The sequence below is a fragment of the Zea mays genome, chromosome 5 (assembly GCF_902167145.1).
Source record: "Zea mays cultivar B73 chromosome 5, Zm-B73-REFERENCE-NAM-5.0, whole genome shotgun sequence".
NCBI classification, from domain to species: Eukaryota; Viridiplantae; Streptophyta; class Magnoliopsida; order Poales; family Poaceae; genus Zea; species Zea mays.
The window spans coordinates 162,486,531-162,500,714 of record NC_050100.1 but is presented as its reverse complement, the minus strand read 5'-3'; the positions used below and the strand labels follow the sequence as shown (position 1 = coordinate 162,500,714).

General features: G+C 47.7%; 1 protein-coding gene across 1 annotated transcript in view; it reads left to right on the top strand.

The window, feature by feature from the left end:
• The window catches only part of LOC100193762 (uncharacterized), a 32,538-nt gene that overhangs the window by 15,337 nt on the left and 3,017 nt on the right, over positions 1 to 14,184 (top strand). The window contains exons 7-12 of the mRNA NM_001138848.1: positions 6,162 to 6,263; positions 6,353 to 6,433; positions 6,514 to 6,657; positions 7,063 to 7,131; positions 7,213 to 7,334; positions 10,861 to 10,974. Coding sequence (NP_001132320.1) covers positions 6,162 to 6,263; positions 6,353 to 6,433; positions 6,514 to 6,657; positions 7,063 to 7,131; positions 7,213 to 7,334; positions 10,861 to 10,974 — 632 coding nt within the window. The remainder of the gene's footprint in view (positions 1 to 6,161; positions 6,264 to 6,352; positions 6,434 to 6,513; positions 6,658 to 7,062; positions 7,132 to 7,212; positions 7,335 to 10,860; positions 10,975 to 14,184) is intronic.

The following is a 14,184-nucleotide window of genomic DNA, read 5'->3' as shown; positions in this document are numbered from 1 at the left end:
TCCGGAGGTAAAACCACCGGCGCTGCCACCCCTTGTTCGAGGACGCGAGGATGGCAGGAATATAAAGCGACGCCCGCGACTGCCTCAGCAGGAGGGTGCAGCCGCCGGCCCGCACCGCTGCACGGACTTTCCTCTCCCCCGTCGGCGAGGCAAAAAGCTCTGCGAAAAAGAGATGGGTCCACAAATCCCAATGGGGGGCGATCCCCAAGTACCCCTCGCACACCGCTACGAAGATGGCGGCCTGCGAGATGGAGTTGGGGGTGAGGTTGTGCAACTCCACCCCATAGTGGTACAGGATCGCCCGCATAAAGCGGCCCGCCGGCACACCGAATCCCCGCTCGTGGAAGGAGACGAAGCTCACGATATACCCCGGCGGTGGGGACGGAGCGGCTCCGCCTACGGGAGGAATCCATTCCGGTCGCTGCTCATCGGTGAGAGGGCGAAGCAAACCCTCACCGACCAGATCCTCCAGATCACTCGCCGTCACTGTGGAAAAGGGCCATGGATCGCGCGGCGAGATGATGGTCACCCGGTCAGCCATCACCGAGCGGAAGGGATGGCGGCGCAAGGGGCAGGAAGGGCGGTTTTCTCTTCTCTGGCTATGTCTCTCGGGTTGCGAAAACCTAAGAGGGAGGCAGGAAGCGGAGCAAAGAACCGTCACCAGACCCTCTCCCGGGTATATAAAGACCAAGGCGAGACCGGTTCCAACGTTCCGCCCGGACCGGACGCGGGATTCAAAAACGCGAAGCGAAACAGCCGTTCCTCGAACGGCTCGCGCACGCGCAACGGCCACCCCGCCAACCACCCGCACCGTCGCATTAACTCCGCGGCAGGACAGGCGGCGCTTCTGGCAAGGGAAGCGGGCGACGCTTCGCCTTCGCCGTAATAACCGCGTCAAAAAAGGTACGCCGCGTCGTTCGATTTCGTATCCTTTTCCTTTTTTCCTCTTTCTCTCTCTCTTGCAACAGGGACCGGGAAAGGGGGATACCCCGAAAAGGATCCTTCCCCGTGAAGGAACCAGGCTCCAAGCCTCCCTACTGATCAGAGGTTCGAAGGCTGGCCCCCCCGAAGGGTTCGACAGCCGCCTCAGATCATGTGGGCCCTACACCCACTACTGGTCAGAGGTTCGAAGGCCGGCCCCCCGAAGGGTTCCACGGCCGCCTCAGGCTACTCGGGCTCCGCGCCCATTACTGATCAGGGGTTCGAAGGCTGGCCCCCGAAGGGTTCACAGCCGCCTCAGACGCCGAGCGAGGGATGACCATGGGTACGTTCAATACATAACCAAGGCTCGGGCTGCGCTCCCGAGGTACCCTAGGACATTTCCGAGACCAGCGGGAGCGATCTTGTAACGGAATCCCATCAGAGGGAGGCATCGAGCCCTCGGACCCCGTCGCCAGGGGACCGGGTCCGGCAGATCACCCGCAGGTACTTTTGGGCGTGCCTCTGGGCCCCTAGCCGACCCCTAACGAACGGGGCACGGACGTCCACTCGGATTACCCGCTTGCAGCTCACCGGAGACACCATGTTCGGCGCCCATCGAGGGCAACATGGCGCTTTCCCCCCTCCTCCTTGCGGAAAGGCGACGCAGGGGCGTATGTAAAAAAGCCGAGTCTGTCCCTGATCGCCCTCTCGCCCTGTGCAGAGGCTCGGGGGCTGCTCTCGCAAGCCCGGCTCTGGCCGAACCGTTGACAGCGTCAACATACCAGCCCGAGAACTTGGGACCCGACCGTACACCCGGGCTACGGCCAGCTCGCATGAGGGAACAACCAGACCAGCCGAAGCATTACGCGAGGCATTAAGACCTCGAAGGAGTGAAACCACTCCTCCGAGGCCTCGGGGGCTACACCCGGCGGGTGCGCTCGCGCGCACCCCCCGGAACAAAATGCAACCGAGAAAGGCTGGTCCCCTTGCAAAAAAGTGCGACGAAAGCCTCCAAGCGAGTGCTAACACTCCCTTCGAGGCTCGGGGGCTACTGTCGGGGACCATAATTAGGGGTACCCTCAAGACTCCTAATTCTCAGCTGGTAACCCCCATCAGCATAAAGCTGCTAAGGCCTGATGGGTGCGATTAAGTCAGGGATCAGTCCATTCGAGCGACTCGATCACGCCTCGCCCGAGCCTAGCCTCGGACAAGGGCAGCCGACCCCGGAGGATTTCCGTCTCGCCCGAGGCCCCCCTCCGACGGCGAACATATCTCCGGCTCGCCCGAGGCCCTGCCTTCGCTAAGAAGCAACCCTGACTAAATCGCCGCACTGACCGACCAAATCGCAGGAGCATTTAACGCAAAGGTGGCCTGACACCTTTATCCTGACGCACGCCCCCCGGCAGAGCCGAAGTGACCGCTGTCACTTCGCCGCTCCACTGACCGGCTTGACAGAAGGACAGCGCCGCCTGCGCCACTCCGACTGCAGTGTCACCTGACAGAGTGAGACTGGCAGGCAGTCAGGCCCTGCCAAAGGCACCATAGGAAACTCCGCTCCGCCCGACCCAGGGCTCGGACTCGGGCAAAGTCCCGGAAGACGGCGAACTCCGCTCCGCCCGACCCAGGGCTCGGACTCGGGCTAAGTCCCGGAAGACGGCGAACTCCGCTCCGCCCGACCCAGGGCTCGGACTCGGGCTAAGTCCCAGAAGACGGCGAACTCCGCTCCGCCCGACCCAGGGCTCGGACTCGGGCTAAGTCCCGGAAGACAGCGAACTCCGCTCCGCCCGACCCAGGGCTCGGACTCGGGCTAAGTCTCGGAAGACGGCGAACTCCGCTCCGCCCGACCCAAGGCTCGGACTCGGGCTCAGCCCCAGAAGACGACGAACTCCGCTTCGCCCGACCCCAGGGCTCGGACTTCGCCCTGGCCTCTGCCGACGACCTCCGCCTCGCCCGACCCAGGGGCTCGGACTCGGCCTCAGCCATGGAAGACAGACTCGACCTCGGCTTCGGAGGAGCCTCCACATCGCCCAACCTAGGGCGCAGGCCAGCCACGTCAACAGGAGGCGCCATCATCACCCTACCCCGAGCTGACTCGGGCCGCAGAGAACAAGACCGGTGTCCCATCTGGCTAGCTCCGCCAGATAGGCAATGATGGCACCCCGCATGCTCTGTGACGATGACGGCTCTCAGCCCCCTTACGGAAGCAAGAGGACGTCAGCAAGGACTCAACCGCTCCGACAGCTGTCCCTCCGCCAGGCTCCATCGCTCCTCCGACGGCCACGACATCACACCAGCTGGGTGCCAAAATCTCTCCGGCTGCCACATCGGCATGTACTTAGGGCGCTAGCTCTCCCCCGCTAGACACGTAGCACTCTGCTACACCCCCATTGTACACCTGGATCCTCTCCTTACGCCTATAAAAGGAAGGACCAGGGCCCTCTTAGAGAGGGTTGGCCGCGCGGGGACGAGGACGAGACAGGCGCTCTCTTGGGGCCACTCGCTTCCCTCTCCCGCGTGGACGCTTGTAACCCCCTACTGCAAGCGCACCCGATCTGGGCGCGGGACGAACACGAAGGCCGCAGGATTCCCACCTCTCTCACGCCGGTCTCCGGCCGCCTCGCTTCTCCCCCATTCGCGCTCGCCCTCGCGCTCGACCCATCTAGGCTGGGGCACGCGGCGACACTCACTCGTCGGCCCAAGGGACCCCCCCGGTCTCGGAACGCCGACAATTATGTATCTATTTGATTTCATAAATATTATTTTTTACAAATTTGGGTAAACTTTAGATAGTCAAACTAAAGAAGAGCAAAAATTCATTGCACCCTTTTGCTGATAGAGGTAGTATATATGACAATCGTTGTTAGATTAGAGACAAGATGTTTCTTCTTTTCCATTTATAAATGAAATATTTAAAACTATATTTGGACATAGTTGTAAGTATCGCATAGCCTAAAGAGGGGGTTTCGATTTGAGGCCCTAAAAATCTAAAACAACAAACATTAGCATATTGAAACCACTTCAACCTTATATCTTGAACTAACCCAAGAGCAAATCCAAAAGACGATAATATTAACCCTTATTAGGACCACCAAACTAAGCCATGTTCTTAAAAAGAACGCACTAGCAATAGGACCTTAAGATTTTGCAAGAATAAAACCTAGCAAATACATCACATATGACAAGACCAAACCTTGCATAAGATCTACACAATCTATTGTGCACACATAGAGATGAGCAATAAAAGTAATGTTCATGGAAATAAAAAGTTGGGCAAGACACAATCCAACTTTTTTCTTGGTGTGGAGTAGTTTCCACTACCCCTAGTCAATGCTACAACACCCACTAAAGGTCTCCCTTGAGTCACAAAGGCTGAAGATCTACTAGGGGTACTCATTCTCTATTTTGGATTGAAGGGTCTCAAAACAAGCACACCTTTAGAAGCCTACCAACAAACTCTCGTTATCAAGGTCACCTAGTTCTCGACTAGCCCATCTATGAGTTACCAAATTGCAAGAGTAGCAACTAATCATGATGACTTGATAAAACTCCAACCAAGAGTACATAAGAGGCCCACTAAGTTGCTCGCAACACCTCTTTAGACTTGAACTTCCCTTGGAACCTTCAAAAATCCATCCAACATGTTTGTAATTGTCTAGGGTTGGAGAAATCTCCAAATGAGCTATATAGCACATATATATAAGCCATATATAACATACTAAACATATGCAAAAGACTATTGAGAAAAAAACATCCTAGATGTTTTGTTGTGCCTTACAAAGGGCACTAGATCATCTATTAATCATGTTCATCTTATTTTTTTCAGACGTCCCAGTTAAGATTCCCCAATATTACTAAATGTATGATATACTTCAATCACTAAGGTACACAACAAAGTGTACCTTATTAAGCTTGTCCAAGCTGAACTATCCACTACATAGTGTTAGTGGATGATTCATCAAGGCCACTAGGATGCCAGTAGATCATATTGTGTAATCCAATAAGCATGACCAACTTGATATCTTTGTTGCATAGTGTCACTAGATCATCCACCAATCCATTGAGGACACTAATGGTATGATTGGTTTGGCTTTCCCCCCGTAAAAGTCAAAAGCCAAATCAAAGGGCCAAAACCATGAAGCAGTTTTTTTTCCAAAAGTCGGCTTTCTCATAGAGTAAAATTGAAAGCACCTTTGGACCCTCTTTTAGCGGCTTTCGGATGGAACTGTGCAAATATATATGGAAGCACTTTTAGCGGATTTTATCAGTTTCCACCCTACAATTTTTAGCTTCTTACAGCTCATAGCACAGAACAACTTTTTTCTAGCTAATAGCCCACAGTAGCTTTTTCACGTCCACAACCCAACCAAACAGACTCTAAATCATATCATCTAACATGCGACACTACCTAACAAATAGTGTAGCACATAGTTACCATAAGATCTGGTGTTCCTAATAATCTAATCTTGTCCACTAAGATCTCCACTTCTAGCTCCATTTGAAGTCTGATCAGTTTATTTGAGATTTTATACTCATTTTCTATTTGTTCTAGTCGCTCTTAATCAATTGGTTGGAGTAACTCCAATGTGTGCATCAAAATGCTCTTGAATACAATTTTGAGAAAGCTACTAATATTGACCCTCCTTAATAGTACAACTAAAGATAAACAAATCTTGCTTCCAACACCAGTAATTCACTAGACACTCATGTTTTTAGCCTTCACGAATATCATTGCACCATATGTCCAATCTAGTCACTAAGGGCTAGGAAAACCATGTGATTCAATATAATATGAATAACTATATCTCATTAACCCTCTAAAACAAAGTTAGCCACATATACTTGTGTTCATCAATCTTTGAAATACGAACTAGGGTCCATAATGTGTTTAGTAGTATAGTCATATTATACAAATAATTATTATGTTAGTGGTAAGTACACATTTATATGATAAATATATAATTCTTGAGCTTTGTATTATTATTTTTGTATATAATGTGAAATTAGGATTTGGAGTGTGTTAAAAAAACTTATAAGTAATTTGTTGCCTAAAACTAAGCATCCATGTCTCTATGGGCCACTCAATTTGTGGACATTATTTTATTTTCTTGATCCAAACACTAATTTTCCTAAGATCAACTTAGCATATGGCATTCTACTTTTGAAATTTGTATTACACTTTTTATCTAAAGTACTAAATACCATTTTTGTTTAAATAATTCAATTCCATGCTTTATTTTTAGGGATATTCACTATGTAATCCCGCTATTGATGTTGACATAGAGAACAATGCACATGTTCCATATGCATTTCGAATGGGTTTGATTTCAGATGAATTGTTTCAGGTACTATTATTTAAAGCATGTTGTCATAATTTTCTTATCTAATATTACAAATTTCTCCATGTGGTAATATTTTGATTTTTTGTAACCAGAGTTTAGTTACTACATGTAATGGAAAGTATTGGAATAACTCCAATCCATCATGCCAAGAGAACATGGAGCAATTTTATACTGTAAATTAGATCTCTTAATTTATCCATCTATCTATAAGTTCTATTTGACCACATCTAACAATTCAAAATGTGAGATGCAGCAAATCAAAGGTATTAACATGGAGCATATTCTATGTCCGCCGTGTCGATACAAGATGGGGATAACCAATCAATTCATTGAATATGATTCTGGTCAAATGTTTGAGAGCCTTTCGAAAACCTCCAAGCATGGTTTAGAATGCAATGTCAGTATTTGATCTACTAATGGACTCTATTTCACTAATTTTTTAGTCATGTATGTTCTTTCCCCACCCTAAATATATTGAAGTTTTAGTTGTGCTAAGTCAACCCATGATAAGTTTGACAAAATTTGTAGGAAAAGGAACAACATATTTACAATATCAAATGAGTTTTATTAGATACATTATGAAATTTAATTTTGTATTTTATCTCTCCGTTGTAGTAGATGTTATTGCTCATCTCTATAAACTTAGTTAAATTTAGGATTATTTGACTTAGGACAACAATAAATTTATTATATTTCCGGATTGAGAGAGTAGTATTTACTATTTATTATATAACTTAACTAAATAACAAGATGAAGTATTTTTTTGGGAACCATAAGTTTCTATATGGATTTTGCATTCTAGGATCAAGAGTTGGCCCTTGAGAAACTCTTTGATACAAGATCAGGTAGAGAAAAATTGCATGCCAAAAAGGTTAGTAAGGGCATCACAAAATTTGGTTAATTGATGAGGTGAATTTGGCTACTTAATTTAAGCATCATGTCATTTATTTAGGTTGAAGTATCAGGACCATGGAAGAGGTGCCCCAAGCGTGTTCTGTACACGAGGGATATTCTAACATTGATAGAGTATCACTTGAACATAACATCCAAAGGATATAGAGTGTTTATTTACAGGTCAGCAAATTAGCTAGGCAACCTTTCATTATTATTAAGATTAGAACTAATATTGTCCTAATATAATATTTTCAACATTCATATTATGAATATTCCATGAAAAATCATGTTTCTTCAACATAACCCCTAGTAGTCCAACCCAAAACATCTATAGGTTTCTTTTTCCTTTTGTTCTTGTGATTTTTATAGAGGGACATTAATTTTACATGTAGCCACTAATTGCATATAGAACAAGTGCAGAAAATTATATATTTTTGGTAAAAGAAGCTTTTATTAAATTTCAAGTGTTTATATTAAGATGATACAAAATCTTGAAAAGAGCTTTTGGCCTCTATCTAAACAAGTAGATAATAAACAAAAAAGTAGCCCAAGACATCCTAGTGACTATCAATCCATAAACCAGATTGGCACCTATATGACTTGAAAAATATTTTTGTTGACTGCCTGGTCCCAATTGGTATTATGTCCCCATACCAAACCCTACAAATATGGCTTTCCAAAAATGGACCAAACATCAAGCTCATTGATAATTGGGTATATAACCTGAACATGAGAAATAAACTTCTTGTTTTCAAAATATTAGCATTTTTGTTTAACCATAGGGACCAACAAGTAGTGGTTGACCCTAGCAAAACTCATGGATTCAGATTAGGAAAATATAGTTGAGTGGCGTTCACACATCCTTCAAATTTTATTATTGTATGCAACAACCTTTAAAGTTGAACAGAAAATGTTCAAACTCAAATGCGTGTACCCATTGAGGCTATTCCTAGTTCGTAGTAACATACCCATTTAATATATGCCACATAAGCATTTTTTATGATGTTGCAAGAGAGTTATGAGGAAAGAGAAGGAAATTGTATCTTGAGGGAGATACTGCTTGGACACTAGATCTTAGACATTAAAACTTGAATCATCAAAGTGACCCACATCTCATACTCTCATATATGCAAGTATTTAGTATTTTGTAGAGGATCAAAATACACTTTATAATACTATGCATTGGGCTAGTTGTATCTTATATAATTTCATATGACATGGCAACTTTGGATATGAAGATATAATAGACTAGGAATACCTTGATATGCCGTCGATAGAGAAAAAGAATAGTCGAGCTCATGAATGTGGGATCCACTCATCGATGACTATGGAAGGGAGTCTTGGGGGAGCGGAGGGGTGGTCACCATATAGTAGTTGAGATGACGATATGGTTGGGCCTTATCAACCATATTCCTAGAAGGGAACGAGAATGAGAAATTAGGGTGGTACTTTATAACAATGAAACTCAAATGTTCTCTAAAGGATCTAACACCTAAAAGAAAGACAAATTAGGCTTCTAAAAATGCTTGACCTCTATTTTCCATTGATCAAGTCCTATGTAAGATATCTATCTAAATGTGAACTTCATTTTTGCCTAGTATTGCTATCTCTAATGTAAAAAGTTATGCAACCTACTTTTTAATCCCACAAACTAGCCTAGCTAGCAACCTAAACTAGAAAAGTAATAATACAACCTAGGAAAGCAAGTAAATGTGGAAGTTTAAATGAGTAAGAGATGTAAAATTCCATTAACAATGGTATTTTTTGAGGTGTTGTAAAGCTCATGTTTCCACCTAGTCCTCATTAGAGGCCATTATAAGGATGCCCTCACAAGGCCAAGCACCTGGTTAGGTAAATCTTTGGAGTCCATGGGCCTTCTCCATGCATAAGTGAGTCTCTGTAGGGTATTTTCCTAGAATACTCCCTACCATCTTCACTATCGAGTTTCTAGATCAAATAATATAGATCTCATTTCCTCTAGTACAAGCTAGAGATAACTCCTGAAATATGGTTGGTGTGATCTCATGAGACTATAACCCTCTAGTGTACAACAATGATGCACTCCAAAATCGAGTGGCATGAGATATGCAAACCTCACTAGCCTAAGCCTAGAGCAAAGTGCCAAAATAGAGGTCTAACTAGATTAGACACTTTGCAAAGCAGTACAGTAATCACCTAATAATTCGTTAAACACTTTTAGTGACTAGAGCTATAGAAATGAGCCTCAACTCAGAACAATCCTCAGTTCCAACAACCCTCAAATGGCCAACTTGATAGAGGAGAGACTATAATTTAGATAAAGGAAGCTTTATCAATTCAAATACCACTATATCAATATGATACCAAGACATTAAAATGTTCTTAGTCTATGAATAACCATGATACACACAATCTTAGTTTTTTTAAATAAAGTCCAGACACACTAATAATATTAAATCTATAGAGTAGACTATCATTCATTAAGATGCCACTACAACCAAGCCACACTATCATTAAGATGCCACTACAACCAAACCTATAATATTGGTTTCTGTATGATGGACCATATACAAATCCAATGTATAATATAGTAAATAACCTAAAGGAGAAAGAATTTAGTTTCTTTTTAAACATCGTGTCATTCTTCCATAACCATAGCGACTAACATGTAGCCACTGCCCCTAGCTATGCCAACTATTTTAGTTCTTTATTACAACCACATAGCTGTGTTCCAAACATGTTTGAGACACTATGCGGTTAAGACAAGCTTGTGAACAATAGACTTGATAGTACGAGTAAAGCAACACTCAAAAAACATGTGCTTAGGTCTTATCTTTGTGAGAAAAACAAGAATGTTTGCTTTTCCTAGTTCGGTTTAGCTAAGGTTGTCTTTAGTGAACACAATGACTTTATGTAAATACCAACCTACCACAGAAGGATCTTTTATTTTCGATGAAATATTAATTTCCCACATACACATATTAATATTAGGGACATCGATGGGCACCACAACATGCTAATTAGAAAGGAGAAAACAAGGTGGGTAGCATCCACAAAGCAGAATTCCTCCCTAAATAACTCTAAAAGACTACCAAAAAAGAGACTCCCCCATCAACTTACAAGATTGAAGCAACAACAAGAACGAGTCAAGTTTTTTATAGTATCCACAAATATTTATGTACCTCATTCTTTGAACTATATAATATCATGCAAATATTGATGTATAATATTGGTTATCTTCCTATAACTTCAAAATTATTAGATCAAAGAAATGTAAATATTGCAGTAATTGACCATGTAAAAATAACTAATTAAACAACTTTAGCATGTTTAGAGTGTGTTTGGTTTGAGGAATGAAGTGATCCATCTTTTTCTCACTCCTCACTTTTTTATTTGGTTTGTGGAATAGAATGGGTTGATCCATCACCACTTCATTCCTCATAAGCTAATAATTAGTATATACATGAGGAGTGGGTTGATTCCACCAAAATTAATGGAATGAACTTATGATGCATCACTTCATGAAGCATAGAGTGACTCTACAAACCAAACACACCATTAGTTTCAAGGATATAAGAAATTGACAACACAACTAAAAAACCCATTTGAGGAATGATTAGCCACCTGCAGCTAGCAACATGAAGGTGATGCAACTACCATTGTTTTATTCTAGAGTAACTTCCATTTATCTAACGTGCATGTAACCTTAATTATTACTGCAATGCAGTGGAGACCATTCCTTGCTTGTTCCTTTTACTTCAACTTTGGAGTGGCTAAAGAAACTAAACTACAAGGAAATCGAGAAATGGCACCCTTGGTACTTGGAGAATCAGATTGCTGGGTAAGTAATAGTAACATGCACTTGCTAGACAATAATGAGATAAATCCGAATATTTGTTGCTCCATGAACTGCACTAATAACGTTTTTTATTCTGCATCTTGTTTGAAAAAATGGATACATAAGCTATTGGAACCCACTCAATATGTCTTCCATGTAGTTTCTTCATCTTAATTAAATTTCTTTACAAAAAAAAAATAACTAGTTTAAGTGACTTTTGTTGTATTTGATATTCTAATTCTGAAATATATATATATATATATATTACTTAAAAGTATGTTAGTACCAATAATGAACGTCCCATTCTTTCCTGTCTCGCTAGTCTTTTGGGTCCAAATACAATTGTGTAGTTCTGTTAGACTACCCGTCTAGGGTTTGTGTTATTCCCCATGTAATGACCGTCATACCCCCAGTGTAATGGGCCTGGCCCAGTTACCTACTCTATTAATATCACTCCCAACCCTGTTTAGGGTATGGGTTCAGTTCTCCTACATGGTATCAGCTTAGGTTTTTCCTCCCTCCCAGACGCCAGCCGCCGGCTCCTCTTCTCCTCTCTCCCCTGCACCCGTCGGATCCGCGACCAGGCCAACCACCGCCTGGGCCGCCGCTCCCGTAGCCGCGCCCCCGACGCCACGCGCCACCAGGGCTGCCGCTCCCGACGCCGCGCGCTCCAGCGACCTGCGCTGCCGCCGCACCCGCGCGACTCGACCGGCCCCGCCCCTGTCCCGACCGCGCCAGGCCGCGACCGGAGACTCGCACGCTAGGAGCCCCGCCGCGCCCGACTTGCCGGCGTGCTCGGTGGCCGCTACCCAGCCGCCGGCCGCCCGCTGGGCTCCCCAGCCACCGGTGTGGCAGCTCCCTGCGCCGCCGAGCAACCCCAGGCGCGAGCCATCCGCGCGCCGTGCCCCGGCCTCCCCGCGGCCGGATCCGAGCGTCTGCCCCGACCCCGCGCCCGACCGGCTGCTCTCCGCCCCTACCCAGCCGTCAGGCTCGAGGCCCCGCGCCCGTGGAGCCGCGACCCCGACGAAACCCGGCCGCGCCCGGCGCCGTTCGGGTGGCGCTGCTGCCGCGTGCACTCCCCACCGCGCCCCCTGTTCCCTGCCGTCGAGCGCCGTCGGCTCCAGCTCCCATCCGCGCGCGCCCTGTGGTCGTCCCCTCACCATCCCTCCTTGCTACTCGCGTTGTTGCGTTTCTCCCACCAGTGGTGTCTCTACCCTCACCGATTTCATGACGTCACCCCAGCTATACATGAGCTTTACCTCACCTGCTGCTCTCGTGAGTGTGCGTGCACTCCTCCACGACGGCCAGCTCATCCAGGGCATGTTCGTGTCCTTCGATCCCGCCTGGAACCCTATTCTCCAGGACTGCGTCGAGCTCCACCCTCAGGCGGGCCGTCACGTGCCTGGACCGCTTATCTTCCCACGTGCTGCGATCGCCTCCTTAGCGCTTGAGCCCGTGTCATCTCCCTCACTTCCTAATGCACCTTCTTTGGCCCTCTCCGCTCACACAGTTCCTTCGCCACTTCCACCTCCCCGAACCACCACCGATTGGGTTGTTGACTCCGGGGCCTCCTTCCACACTACCCCCACCACTAATTCGTTACTCCACTCCCATCCACCCCACCCCTCACATCCTACCTCCATCGTCGTCGGCAACGGTTCCACCCTCCCGGTCACCTCAGTAGGTACATCGGTTCTTCCAGGACCATTCTGCCTTAATGACGTCCTTGTTGCTCCCGGACTGACTCATCCCCTCCTCTCGGTTCGTCGCTTCACTAGTGACAACCAGTGCTCTATGGAGTTTGACCCCTGGGGCCTCACCATACGCCACCTTCCCACACATGCTGTGCTAGCTCGCTGTGACAGCTCCGGCCCCCTCTATTCTCTTCACTTGCCCTCCACTCCCCACACCAGAGTAGCCTCATCTCCTGTACTTACTACTACCACCACCCCCTCCGCCATTTGGCACCGTCGCCTCGGGCACCCTGGAACTGACGTCATGTCCCAGCTTGCCGGCCACTCAGACATATCCTATACTCGGGGCTCCTCTGAGCGCCTCTGTCATGCTTGTCAGCTCGGTCGTCACTCCCGCCTTCCTTTTTCCACCTCCACGTCTAGGGCTGTTCAGGCCTTTGATCTTGTCCACTGTGATCTCTGGACGTCTCCTGTCCTTAGCCTCTCCGGCTACAAATACTACCTGGTCATTCTGGACGACTACTCTCATTTCCTTTGGACTTTCCCCCTTCGGCTGAAGTCTGACACGTTTACCACCCTCACTCACTTCTTCGCCTGGGTATCCACCCAGTTTCGGCGCCCGGTCCGTGCCCTGCAGTGCGACAATGGCCGCGAGTTCGACAACAACGCCTCCCGTTCTTTCTTCCTCACTCACGGCGTTCAGTTACGTCTCTCGTGTCCCTACACCTCTGCTCAGAACGGCCGGGCCGAGCGCATGATTCGCACCACCACCAACATGATCTGCTGCCTTCTCTTTCAGGCGTCTCTCCCTGCCACCTACTGGGCAGAGGCCCTTCATACTGCAACCCATCTCCTCAACCGTCTTCCCTCGAAGGCGGTGAGCCATCCTACACCTCACTTTGCCCTGTACGGCACAACCCCTTCCTACGACCACCTGCGCGTGTTCGGCTGTGCCTGCTACCCTAACACCTCCGCTACCGCCCCTAACAAGCTTTCTCCTCGCTCCACTCGATGCCTCTTCCTCGGCTACTCCCCTGACCACAAGGGGTATCGGTGCCTGGACCTCACCTCCCACCGCATCATCATCTCTCGTCACGTCGTCTTTGATGAAGATGTGTTTCCACTTGCAGGCTCCACCCCACCCACCGATCTAGACTCACTCCTCGAGTCTGATCCGGTTCCCCTCCCACCCCCGGCGCCCCGCCTTGCGCCGTAAACCGTACCTCGTGTGGCCACAACGCCACCGCTCGCGCCCACTCCCGCGCCACGCGCGGCCCCATCGATCACGCCTGCGCCACGCGCGGCCCCGTCGATCACGCCTGCGCCATGCGCGGCCCCGACGACCCCGCCTGCGCCACGCGTGGCCCCGTCGATCACGCCTGCGCCCCGTGTGGTCCCGACGACCCCGCCTGCGCCACGCGCGGCCCCGACGACCCCGCCTGCGCCACGCGCGGCCCCGTCGACCCCGGCTCGCTTCGCCAACCCCGCCCTCGTCTACCATCGCCGCGGCCATGCCACT